This window comes from Notolepis coatsorum (genome assembly GCF_963971535.1).
Source record: "Notolepis coatsorum genome assembly, chromosome: 5".
NCBI lineage: Eukaryota > Metazoa > Chordata > Actinopteri > Aulopiformes > Paralepididae > Notolepis > Notolepis coatsorum.
The window spans coordinates 99,943,936-99,957,824 of NC_140169.1; the positions used below are offsets into that span (position 1 = coordinate 99,943,936).

Here is a 13,889-nt window from a genome sequence, read left to right on the forward strand (position 1 = left end):
CTTAATCCTACAATGATTTCATATCGATCCAGCTGATCAGCGTGTGTGGTGTTCAAAACGAATGCCATTACTTGCAAACAGAGCATCAAAAAATTCACATAGCGCCCTATAACTCAGCTTTTCAGGAATTAGCCCGGATCACTCCTAAACGATACAATATTCGCCACGGGATAACGCGCAAACGTATACATGAAGAAATTATCTCTTTTTTGCATGTTCGACGGGAGAAAGTGACTGTCAAATGACCACAGTATTGTCTCCATAGCTATAATATAGAATATAGATATAGCTCTGCAAACATAGTGACGCACAGTGAAAATAGGCTATGTGTAACTGAGGGGTACAATTCCCTGACTGTATTGATGGTATGGTATCATTAAACCACTACCGCTTTATGTACTTTAATTACTGGCCATACAGTACATGATATATAAATATGATGAACACTTCCCACATTGAATCGGTTCCACACAAAGGTATAATCAAGTATTTATTGCAGCAAAAGGTACATAATATACTTCTCTATTATACTTTGGATGCGCTTATAAGGCAAAGGAATGTGCGTAGGCAAATCAATAATGAATGTCCATTCTCTGGTTACGCAGGAGGTAATTATACAACCTGAATCTTAGGGAATTATATCTATGGTACACTAGTAATATATAGCGGGAGATACTGGAAGGGTCCCCCCGGTTGTAAGCCAGCAGGGGTAGAGGATCTGTCGGTAGTAGAGAGTCTGGTCAACGATGACTAAGGAGACTCCAAGTACAGGAGACGGTGCAATAGCCTCTTGATCCACAGACGAATACAGCTGTTCTCCGTAGACTGTAGCTCCACAGTGAAGAAAGCTAGCCGGCCTCAGGCTCTCTGAGGCGCGGACTCGACTGGTCTCCTCACAGGGTAAATCCAACACGTGTAGGCGTCGGCGATTCTCCGCTCCATAAATCACAGGACCAAAACAAATATAATCCAGCCGCAAAGGGCTATGTAGTCGTCGGGTAGATTAATCCAGTGTACATGTCCACACGGTTCTCGTCTAGGTCTCCTCGGGTGAAAGCGCCATGAAAGCAGCCCAGCCTGGATAAGCACTCTAGCTGGTACGAGGAAGCGTTGGTGATGCTGGTCACTGTAGAACTTTAGCCGCACGATACACTATACACAAATAGACTATTACTGACTTAATAGAAATATGTCGCACTCGACGGTATAGCGCCAAACTCTGACAATTCAGTTATTAATTCGCACGCGGTCTCAATGCTCTATTTTGGGGCCAAACAGGCCATACTTCACCGCACGTTGTATCATGGGTGAGGCTTCAACTTATTGGGTAACTCTAAGACTTCTGACTAAGTGCTTCTGTATTCACCTGCGCCGTATTTATATGCACGGCGAACAAACTAGTGCCAACCTCATTTCTGTCTCGTAGCCCTGCGCAAGGCCGGGCATGTTCAGACATGTCTTGACGGTGGCTTTGAACCTGACTCCGGAGGCACGGCTCTGGCGCCTGTGGACCGCTGTCCAATAGGAGAATGAAATATTATGGTCTGGGCTAAAGGGATATTCCGTGTATATGTACAAGGAATATACAAGGGATATCAAACGATATACAAATACTATGCAATATATATCAATCAATAAATATATATATTCGGTTTAATCTGATCCTTTGTAACACTATGGTAAGCTGGCACATTAGCTACAGGCTGGCACTGAAAGTGTTAAGGGAAGGTCAGTTGAACTCAACCTTGCCACACACACACGCACGCATGCACGCACGCACACACACACGCACACACACACACACACACACACACACACCTACCAGAATGCTGGCGTCTCCATTGACAAAGTCGTGGAAGGCCTCTGTTACTTGCTCTCTGGTTTTAGTTTTTTTAAAGTCCCTGCTGACCGTCCCATCCTCCTTCTGAAGAGAGGGGAGGAGAGGAGAGGAGGGGAGAGGGGAGGAGGAGAGGAGGAGGGGAGGAGGAGAGGAGGAGGGGAGGAGAGAGATGGAGAGGAGAGGGGAGGAGAGGAGGAGAGGTGGAGAGGGGAGGAGAGGTGGAGAGGAGAGGAAAGGAGAGGAGGAGAGAGGAGAGGGGAGGAGAGGAGAGGAGAGGGGAGGAGAAGAGAGGGGAGGATAGAAGAAAAGGGAGGAGAGGGGAGGAGAGGAAAGGGGAGGAGAGGAGAGGAAAGGGGAGGAGAGGAGAGGAAAGGGGAGGGGAGGAGAGGGGAGATTAGGAGAGGAGAGGAGAGATGAGGAGAGGGGAGGGGAGATGACGAGAGGGGAGGGGAAAAGAGGAGAGGTAAGGAGAGGGGAGGAGAGGAGATATGAGGAGATGAGAGGAAGAGGAGAAATTAGGAAAAGACCGGGAGAGAGGTTCCATTTGAAGGCATCATTGAACCAGAAACGTTAGCATAAAACGTTAGGTTTTAGCTATTATACTGCATGATTAAAGAGTTTGTAAATGGATGTTTTGATACAGTTTTGCTGTTGTTAAACAACAAATCTCTACGTTCACTGTGGAGACATGCAAGAAGAAAAACTGAGTAACTGAACAAAATGTTCACCCACAATTTTTGGGTGAAGTGCTCCTTTAATTAAGTTAAAAGAAAGGGGGCAGGACAGGCGGCTGGGTGGCGCAGTGGACATTGCACTCGTCACCAACGCAAGAGACACCGGGTTCGAATCCGGCTGTCTGCGTTGCCTCCGGCTTGGGCCGGCCGTCATACTGGCTCATTTGGCAGAGTCAGCGGGTGGAAGTCGATGGGTGGTAATCTGGACGTTGTGGACAGCGACTCCTACAGGTCGGTTGGGGGACGCCTGCACAGCAGAGACAGGAAATAGCGGGTGTAGTGTGAGCCTCCCACACGTTACACCCATAGCTGTCAACATAGGGAGGAGACAAAACGTGTACATGTTAGCCCCGCCCCTTCCCCCGCCCCCTCCAACTCGGCCCCGCCCCCTCCCAATGGAGCTGCCTCGTCGCTTGCCATCTGCTGGTCAAAACCTGTATGCTATAAAAATACAGTAAATTACCTTTTATCAAAATATTAACCATTAAATAAAGGTTGTAATCTGTAAATGTATTTGGTTTTACTGTAAATGTTATGAAGAATTGAAAATGGGGGAAGAAGTCCTTCTCTGCTAAAAACAAGCCATTGTAATTGATTTGCTCCCACCTTGTGGTGAAAACGGAATTCCCTCATTTATACATCTATTGCACTCTTCCACATCCAGACACTCACATCACATCTTAACTGTAAACAATCATTCTTCACATACCACGAGAGATAAACATATTTCTTCATTCATATCAACAGTCACAAAACATTCATCCAAACTTTATCTGACTTGCTTTCACGCAAACCAGTGCAGCACGTCACTATTCTGCTGACGTCATTCATTCATCTAAGCCAATGGGAGGTCACATTGTTCAGTCATACCAGGCACACAGACCAATGAGAGACGTTGATATTCAACCAAACTCCCCAGTGATCCAAAACAGGAAGTAAAAAACCTTCATTCTTATCGGCAACCTTCCTCATTATATGCCAAACCAGCTTGATTTTTTTTAAATCTGCTTTCACAGTTACATTCACACCTCTCACCAAACCTTAGTTCATGTCATTAATCCTTAAGTAAACCCCTTCCCCGCACGTAAATTGAATCTAACGTCACACGTTAAGCCAAAGCCGAAGATTTCGTCCGCCATCCCGTTTTAAACAGCGTAAATATGACATTTCTCTTCGTTTTTAAAGCAATCAATTCATATTCGCCAACTCCTACACATCATAGCTAGTATCCCTCCGTTTTTAATAACAATCCGACCGTCGCAACATATTCTAAACACATAATATTCGCTGACGACCTGTTTTCCACCGTGTGAGAAGACATTGAAATCAGCTCGGCATACTTTACACTGCTGCCAGTGTAAAAATGAATAAGTACAAAATACGTGCCAATTCGTGAACCGTGAACAGGGCGTGAAGAAGGTTAAAAAAACAGGAGAATCCCGGGAAAAACGGTAGGGTTGACAGCTATGGCTTACACCTCGCCAATGAGAGTCCGCGCTGGCAGGTGAAAAGATGTGACAGGCTGCCTCCTCGTGTACCGGAGGGGACACGTGATGCAAGGCTTCTATCCTCCCTACAACCGACCAGTGGGGGGCATATGCGAGCAACGTTCAAGACAGGGGAGGGGATAATTGGAAACAGCGAAATTGGGATGGGAGAAAAATAGAAAATAAGGAGAAAAAGTGGATAAAAAAAAGAAAGGGGGCAGGACCATGTAAGTGTATACTTCCTTCCTACTCCTTTTTGGACATAATATTTATTTATTTTGTTTATGGATTAAAAAAAATATTATATGTTCATTTTAGTGGTTTGTGTTTGTTTTCTTATTTGTTACATGTTCTATATATGAGCCAGCCATGCTTAGTACATATGAGCCAACATGCCCCAAGTATCGGAGCCAATATGGGGTTAGTGTTAGGTGAGGTGGGGTTATGGTTAGTGTTATGTGAGATGGGATTAGTATTAATGTTAGGTGAGATGGGGTTAGTGTTAGGTGAGATACGGTTAGTATTAGTGTTAGGTGAGATGGGGTTAGTGTTAGGTGTGATGGAGTTAGTGTTAGGTGAGATGGAGTTAGGGTTGTGTGTATCTGTGTGCATTTATCCACATCTGTCTGAATATACCTGTATATAATCCTTTGTATATACCTACTTATATACATGCATATAACCCATATAACTTTGTATGATAGCATGTATAAATAATGCTGTATATATCGTATATATATTTACCATATATATATTTATCCACATCTGTCTGTATATGCCTGCATATAATCATTTTACATACCTGTAGATAGATGTATCTGTACATATGTGTCCTACTCTTACTAGTTATACCGCTGGCCAGTAGGACTTACTACCATAGGATCTTTATACCTGTATCACTGTACATAATAATACTATAACAATGTACATGCAGTACATCAAATTAGCATTATTACTCAGCAGTACTCATTTATATATACTCCAGTTTAATCACCTGTACAGTGTATATTGTTAATGCACTTTACTGTTACTTTGGACTCTGGTTGGATGCCAAACTACTTCTGGTTGAACTGTACTTGTGCTGTATGATGACAATACATTGAATCTAACCTAATGTGTGTGTGTGTGTGTGGGGGGGGGGGGTTCTTTCTTTCTATGGTGATTAGCACTATTTAGTGTTCCTTCTTCAAGTCTGTGTGTTACCCCCGATGTCATGGCAACAGATCACTGGGAGGCCCCCAATGTCCTTATATGGAGAGAGAGAGAGAGAGAGAGAGAGAGAGAGAGAGAGAGAGAGAGAGAGAGAGAGAGAGAGAGAGAGAGAGAGAGAGAGAGAATGTGTGTGCTTGGGTGTATGTGTCAGAACCAGATGTGACAGAACTGACACACACAAACAGTTCTATTATATATATCGAATAGTACACACACACGCACGCACGCACGCACGCACGCACGCACGCACGCACGCACGCACACACACACACACACACACACACACACACACACACACACACAACGTTTGAAGACAGGGTAGGGTTGAATTGGACGATATGAAAATTGGGATGGGAGAAAAATTGAAAATGGGAGAAAAAGTGGATACAAAAAAAGGGTAATGGAGGCTACCGGTTAGCTAACGTTAACTAACAGCTATGCTGTGTCTTCTTAAAAAGTAATGCACGCTGCCGGTTAGCTAACATTAAATAGCACCTAGACTGTGTGTTCTTTTATATGTTTTTTCCCCTTTGGGAAATTAGGAATTAGGTGGGTGAGGAGAGAAAGAAAATACTCGTAAACCTGCTGGTGATTTTGAAGGTTGAAATCAAACTCTCATTTTGATGGATTCAAAATCGTGACACCCCTACAGCTGAACATGATGATAGGATTCTCAAAATGAGAACAGAAATGGCTAATGGTCACACAGCAGACTTTTATTCCCTGGCTTATGACTGGAAGGCAGCCACTGTCTTCAAGGCAGACAACTGTGGTTCCAACCAGGAGCAACGTTCACCAGACAATGATTTAATCAGCCTTCCCGGCAGCTACAGTAAGTCTGGATAGATCGCTTCCAGACAGCCTAAAGCATGCTTGGTAATTAATTATCCCTCCAAAACAGCCTAAATAATGCTGGGTAATGAATTCTCCCTCCAAGACAGCCTAAAGCAGGGATTCCCAATTAATCTTCTGCCCGGGCCTCTTTCTAGGATTCAAATGACTTAGCGGGCCTCTTTACCCCTCCCTCATTCAAAATGCAGACATTACATGAGAAGAACAGAGTTTATTTTTAACAGCTTGTCATTTCAGTTGCATGAAATTCCTTTCAGTTGCATGAAATTCCTTTCAGTTGCATGAAATGCAAGTCCAAATGTAACATTCAATAACCATTTTAGTTTTTTTGTTATACGAAGGAGCATAAAATGTGCGCAATTTTATACAACGGCATGCAAATTTCTCGATTCTGATTGGCTGAAACAGTCAAGTTACACGTGGGCATTTGTAATAACCCCACGCTCTTGGTCCCAGGACCCGCCCACAACCGAATTACTATCAATCCGCCATGCGAGTTTCTAGAAGTGAAAGCAAGATGGCTGACAGTAAACGTTACGAAAGGATTATGTTGATAGGGTCATAAAGACTAAATGAAAAACGATTCTGTCACAGCGAATGTGTTCGTTTCTTAAACAATGTTGGATGATGTAATTGATGGGTCATGAGCCATTGTGGAACAAAATAAAAATCATATAAAAGCAGCTGGGAGGTGCGCTGTTTTAAGTGAGCATGGATTATTTAATTGATTGATTGATTGATTGATTGCACATTTTATTACTGTCCGCCAACTGGTTAAGTTTAGGCACTCTTTCGAAGTCGCTCTCTTTCGAAGTTGGTTAAGGTTAGAGTTTGTCTTTAGAGCAGGGCGATAGACCACCAAATTCCAAACTCTAACCTTAACCAACTTCGAAAGAGAGCGACTTCGAAAGAGTGCCTAAACTTAACCAGTTGGAAACAAGGCAGACAGTAATAAAATTAGCAATCAATCAATCAATCAATCAATTCAATAATCCACGCTCACTTAAAACAGCGCACCTCCCAGCTGCTTCTATAGAAAGTAGGTTTAAAAATAAATAAAAATCCCCTCTTATAGGGCAAAGAAAACTCCCCCCCCCTCCCTATATAGGGCAAAGAAAACTTTTTTTAATTTGTTTTACCTACTTTCTATAGAAGCATCTAAGAATGAAGTTCTATAGAAAGTAGGTTCAAAACAAAAGACAAGTTGGATGTGTTAGTTTGTTGGATGTCTAGTTGAAAGACAGTTGGACGTGTTAGTTTGTTGGATGTCTAGTTGAAAGACAGTTGGATGTGTTAGTTTGTTGGATGTCTTACTGAGAACAGTTGGATGCACTTCCGAGCTGCTTCCACATGGAGGCAACTTCTCTTTTTTTTGGGAACTACTTTTTCTGCGGATGGTTTTTTCAATATATCTTCAATTAATGTGTGTTTATTGTATAGCAATAAGGTTGGATGAATGCGCCAGTTGTATAATTAAGCATTACATCACGCGCAGGAGTGGTTTGTGAACAATAAACCATGCCTAGGGGTGGTCGTTAGACCCCCCTAGGCATGGTTTATTGTTCACAAATCACGACTACAAGTGGTGTAATGCTTTTATACAACTGCCACATTCATCCAACCTTATTGCTATACAATAAACACACATTAATCGAAGATTTATTGAAAAAACCATCCGCCAGAAAAAGTAGTTCCCACAACTACAAAAAAGACAAGTTGCCTCCATGTGGAAGCAGCTTGAAGTGCATCCAACCAACTAACACATCCAACTGTGTGTTATTGGAACTAACACATCCAACTGCTTTTCAACTAAGGCATCCAACCAACTAACACATCCAACTGCCTTTCAACTAAGACATCGAACCAACTAACACATCCAACTGCCTTTCAACTAAGACATCCAACCAACTAACACATCCAACTTTTCTTTAGTTTTTAATTATGAAGTTAGTGGTTATTGGAATGATTGATTGATTGATTGAAAATTGTATTACCAGATGCAGAATGGGTACAATACAGTACGGCTCAATACACACAATTGTTAAGGGGATGCAGACCTACTTTCTATAGAACTTCATTCTTAGATGCTTCTATAGAAAGTAGGTAAAACAAATTAAAAGGTTTTCTTTGCCCTATAAGAAAAAAGAAGTTTTCTTCGCCCTATTTTTTTATTTATTTTTTTAGCCTAAACTTAACCAGTTGGAAATCAGGCGTACAGTAATAAAATTAGCAATCAACCAATCAATCAATTCAATAGACCATGCTCACTTAAAACAGCGCTGCTTCTCTCTCAGTCTGACTCTTGCAGACAGGAGTGTGTGTGTGTGTGTGTGTGTGTGTGTGTGTGTGTGTGTGTGTGTGTGTGTGTGTGTGTGTGTGTGTGTGTGTGTGTGTGTGTGTGTGTGTGTGTAGGTGGGTACGCCAGCGTCGGACAGTGTGACAGTGAACGCTGCAGTCAGGGAGAAGGAAGTAGAAATTGAAAAGAAAATGGCAAATGTATCAATCAATCAATCCGCGATTTTTCTTTTGCTACACAATTCATGACCCATCAATTACATCATCCAACATTGTTTAAACGTCTAAGACATTCGCCTTGACAGAATCGCTTTATATTTAGTCGTTTTGACGCTATCAACATATCCATTTGTAAAGATTATTGTCCGCCATCTTGTTTATTTTTTTTAACTCGCACGCGGAGTGATAGTGATTCGGTTGTGGGCGGGTCCTGGGACAAAGAGCGTGGAATTGTGAAGAATAAACACGTGTAAAATGACTGTTTCAGCCAATCAGAATCGAGAAATTTGCATGCCGTTGTATAAAAGCCATTACACCACGTGCAGTCGTGGGTTGTGAGAATTAGACCATACCTAGGGGGGTCTAACGACCACCCCTAGGCATGGTCTAATTCTCACAACCCACTCCTGCGCGTGATGTAATGCTTTAATAGCCTACTGCTGGAAACACTTTAATGCAGTCCTAGACTTTCATGAAATAAAAAATGTATTGTCCATGGCAGAGAAGTACGGAAGCCGAGAACAGCCGCGTCTTTATTTATTATTTTATTGACGTTTTCTTGTGATTACGACTTATTATTTCATTATCGTGATTATAACAAAGTCCGTTTTCTCGTGATAACAACTTATTATTTCATTATCTCGATAATTATCCAGAACCGTGTGCAGAACTCGGACATGATTGCGAGCTGGTTCATGTGATCACGCCGTCCTGATTTCAGCCTTCAAGAACTTCAACTGGTGGTCTGTTGCTGTACTGAACAACTTACTGAAATAAATTAATCCGTTATCATATTGCGGTATAATGCAGCGGATTCTGAGTGAAAAGGTTCTGATTCCTTCTATACTGAAGCCTAGTGGTTCAGTACCTCTTTGATTCCTTCTATACTGAAGCCTAGTGGTTCAGTAACGCTTTGATTCCTTCTATAGTATAGAAGGAATCAAAGAGTTACTGAACCACTAGGGTTCAGTATAGAATCTATACTGAACCCTAGTGGTTCAGTAACTCTTTGATTCCTTCTATACTGAAGCCTAGTGGTTCAGTAACTCTTACCTTGATTCCTTCTATACTGAAGCCTAGTGGTTCAGTAACTCTTACCTTGATTCCTTCTATACTGAAGCCTAGTGGTTCAGTAACTCTTACCTTGATTCCTTCTATACTGAAGCCTAGTGGTTCAGTAACTCTTACATGTACCTTGATTCCTTCTATCCTGAAGCCCAGCCTGCCGGTGGAGCTGATGGTTTCTCTCCACTGCATATATCTGGGTTTGGTGACTGCTTGCTGCTGGTGCTCCTCGGCCGTCGGAGCGTCTGGATCCACCTCGATCATCTTCTGGTACATGTCTGCTCTCAGAGATGGCTTCTTACGAGCTTTAGTCAACTCTTCCTCCAAGTAGGTCCTGAGAGAGGGAGGGATAGAGAGAAGGAGAGAGAGGAGGGCAGAGAGAGAGGAGCGTAGAGAGGGAGAGGACAGAGAAAGGGAGAAAAAGACAGAGAGAGAACGATAGAGAGAGGGAGGGATAGATAGAGATGGAGGGAAAGATCATTCCATCACTCTCAACATAGGGACCCCCCAGGGCTGTGTTCTGAGTCCCCTCCTCTACTCCCTGTACACACATGACTGCGTGGCACAGCGGAACAACAACACAATCATCAAATTTGCTGACGACACAGTAGTGGTGGGCCTGATCTCTGCAAATGATGAGAGGGCCTACCTGGAGGAGGTTAAGGTTCTAGCGGGATGGTGTCAAGAGAACTGCCTCTCCCTGAACGTCAGCAAAACAAAGGAGATGATTGTGGACTTTAGGAGGTCGGGGGTCAGGGACTACAGCCCCCTCAGCATCGATGGGGCACCGGTTGAGAGAGTGAACAGTTTTAAGTACCTCGGAGTCCACATATCTGAGGACTTGACCTGGACCACACACATTGACAGTGTTATCAAGAAGGCACGACAACGCCTCTACTTCCTTAGGCGCTTAAGGAAGTTCAACGTGAGTCAGAAGATCCTCAAGAACTTCTACTCATGCACAATAGAGAGCACCCTGACTGGCAATATCACCTCCTGGTTTGGGAATAGCACTGCACAAGACCGTAGCAGACTACAGAGAGTGGCGCGTTCAGCCGAACGCACAATTGGAGGGGGGCTTCCCACTCTCCAGGGCGCCTATTGCTTATTAACAGCGGAGGAGTGCGCCGAATGCTTCCGCGTTTTCCCTGATTGGCTGCGACACGCCCTGCGGCAGGCGCGGCAACCGCAGAGCGGAGCGGCAGAGCTTGCGGCATTATTTAGCCGTAAAACGGCCATGATTCTCATTCGAAGCTTAGCTCACCTGGCAGCGCGGCGGTCCTGCGGTCTGTTGGTTTCAAGTTCGAATCCCATCATTTTTTTTTTTTTTTTTTAACGTGTATTCTTTCGCCGGTTAAGGTTAGGCATGGTTAAGGTTAAGGTTAAGGTTAGGCATTGTTTCGGAGTTGGTTAAGGTTAGAATGGTTAAGTTTAGGCGCTGTTAAGGAGCTGGTTAAGGTTAGAGTTTGTCTTAGAGAATGGCAATATTCTTTCTATGGTTAAGGTTAAGGTTAGGCATGGTTAAGGTTAAGGTTAAGGTTAGGCATTGTTTCGGAGTTGGTTAAGGTTAGAAAGGTTAAGTTTAGGCGCTGTTAAGGAGCTGGTTAAGGTTAGCATTTGTCTTAGAGAATGGCAATAGACAGCCTATTTCCGCACTGCCGCTCTCTCGCGCTGCCGCGGTCACATGGTCACATTGTCACATTCTTGCACTCCTCCGCTGTTAAAAAGCAACACGCCTCCAGGGCATTTACAACAAGCGGTGCATGGGCAAGGCTAAGAGAATAATCAAAGACTCCAGCCACCCAAACAACTGCCTCTTTGAACTGCTGCGGTCAGGCAAGCGATACCGGAGTCTCATGGCAAGCACAGAGAGACTCAGAAGGAGCTTCTATCCCCAGGCCATCAGGATGCTCAATGAACAATGATTTCTCAATGAACAAGGCTTGAACAATGAACAATCGTAACAACCATCAAATGCACTCACAGCACACACATCCACACGTACACACTCACTTTAAACAAACAACTCACTGCTGCACCCACTTTAGAACACCTAAACACACTTTATATTTATTGGCAAAGAATTTGCACTACAACCCATACCTCATTACACCTTACTGTAAATTGTACCTAAATTGTACCTCATCCCATTTCTGCATTGTACTGTATAGTATATAGTATATTGTATTGTAACTCAGTTACTTTCTACTCTGCATTGTACATTGTATATATGTATTTATTGAACACGTTTTGTCTACGTACTTGACTTCTATTTTATACTTACTATACTTTTATACTTATCTATTTTTATCTAGCACAATCTCTGGAGCAAAACAGAAAGAAGCATTTTATATAAAAGTATTCTGTACTTCTGTATGACAACTAATAAAGAAACTTGAACTTGAAACTTGAACATTCAAATTAATTCACAATTTCTAACAGACAGTACTTTACTGCTTGTTTAAAAATCCAATGTAAATTCTATGTAAATCTTTACATCAATATATCATCAATTAATTTACCTTAAAATATGTGTGTGTGTGTGTGTGTGTGTGTGTGTGTCTTACCTTACACCAATCTTACAGTCCATGACAGAAGGCAGCTGGAAGTCAGCCAGGAGGTCTTCCATCTGGTTGTACCTCTGTCCATCCTTCTCTACATCGCCATGGTAACCAGGGACGAACGGACGCAGGACGTCACGCATCAGCTGAGACAGGCAGCGCTGCTCGCAGTCACAATGTTTCTGCAAATAGATCATATTAGTATATTATATAGTAGATATATTATTATTATATATATAGTAGATATAGTATTATAGATATATTATATAGGTAGTTATATTATTATAGATATATTATATAATAGATATTAGGGCTGAACGATTAATTGATTTTAAATCGAAATCGCGATTTGGAATGATACAATTAGCAAATCGCAAAAAAAAAGAAAAACGCAAATATATATTTCTTTTTAAAAGATTTTAACCAGGAGAGATACAAGATACAAGATCGGTTTGGGAGAGGGAGGTAAGGGGTTTTAGATTGTGTGTTGTGAAGTTTACAGTAAAAAAAAGGTACCGCTGGGTACCGGTAGGTATCGATTCCCAGGTAAAAAGAAAAATGTTCAGGCTCGGTGTCTCGAACAGACCCACCGCGTAGGCCAGATGCAAGCCGCATTTTACAATAAACCTCTGTGGGGCTGCATAAAAATAATTATTATAATCGCAAATTTTATCGCAATCGCAATATCTGTCCGAAAAATCGCAATTCGATTATTTCCCAAAATTGTGCAGCCCTAATTATATCAACTGGCTGGCTAGCTAATGTTGTTTAGATGCTTTGATACATTGTAACATTCCAACTGGCTGGCTAACTAACATTGTTTAGATGTTTTGATACATTGTATTGTTTCAACTGGCTGGCTAGCTAACGTTGTTTAGATGTTTGTATAATTCTGAAAAAGTACAAGTTGCTCAGTTATGACAGTTTTATCAAGTTTTCTTTTATCAAATTGATTTTAAAATGTGTGAACAATCTCGCCCCAGCTGTACTTTGGCCATAATATGTCACAAAAACAAACACCAATAGAATTACCACTAGGGGATCAGTAAATGGCAATTGCACGGTGGTACAGCGCAAAACCACCTTCGGTCAATCATCCTTTTCGGTAAAAGGGATACATTCTTGGAATGCCCTACCAACTGAAATAAAAACTTGTTTTATGAAAAGGTAAAACACTGGCTGAAACTAAACCAAACCTGCGATCATTGATCATGCACTCATACATATTACATACACATGGACATAATAATAATAATACTTTACATGTACACACAGATAGAGGAACAGACACACATGGACATGCACACACAGATAGATGTTACAGTGGAAAGTAAACACAGGCTACAAACCAGCCAAAATAAGACCATACGATTGGTCCTAAATCTGCCACCTCGAACCCATATTGAGCCATGTCACTTCAATGAGGTGGGATGGCTCCCTGTGGAGCAGAGGGTCTCCTTTCTGAAACTGGGACATATATGTATAAAATGTTAAATGGATCTGCCCCCAGATATTTATGCTCTCGTATTGTCCTGCGTGGCCAGGTCCACGGATGACAGTTACGGTCTGGACAGCTCTCAGTTTATGAGCCTAGAAAGGGTTCCTATTCACAGAATGGCTTTCT

The 13,889-nt window shown here is 42.4% G+C and overlaps 1 protein-coding gene across 1 annotated transcript in view; it reads right to left on the minus strand.

The window, feature by feature from the left end:
• Positions 1-13,889, minus strand: part of LOC311228290 (uncharacterized protein) — a 127,525-nt gene that overhangs the window by 9,155 nt on the left and 104,481 nt on the right. Inside the window, exons 10-12 of the mRNA XM_084314198.1 lie at positions 12,272-12,447; positions 9,834-10,038; positions 1,823-1,924 (exon numbers count right to left, since the gene is read on the minus strand). Coding sequence (XP_084170324.1) covers positions 1,823-1,924; positions 9,834-10,038; positions 12,272-12,447 — 483 coding nt within the window. The remainder of the gene's footprint in view (positions 1-1,822; positions 1,925-9,833; positions 10,039-12,271; positions 12,448-13,889) is intronic.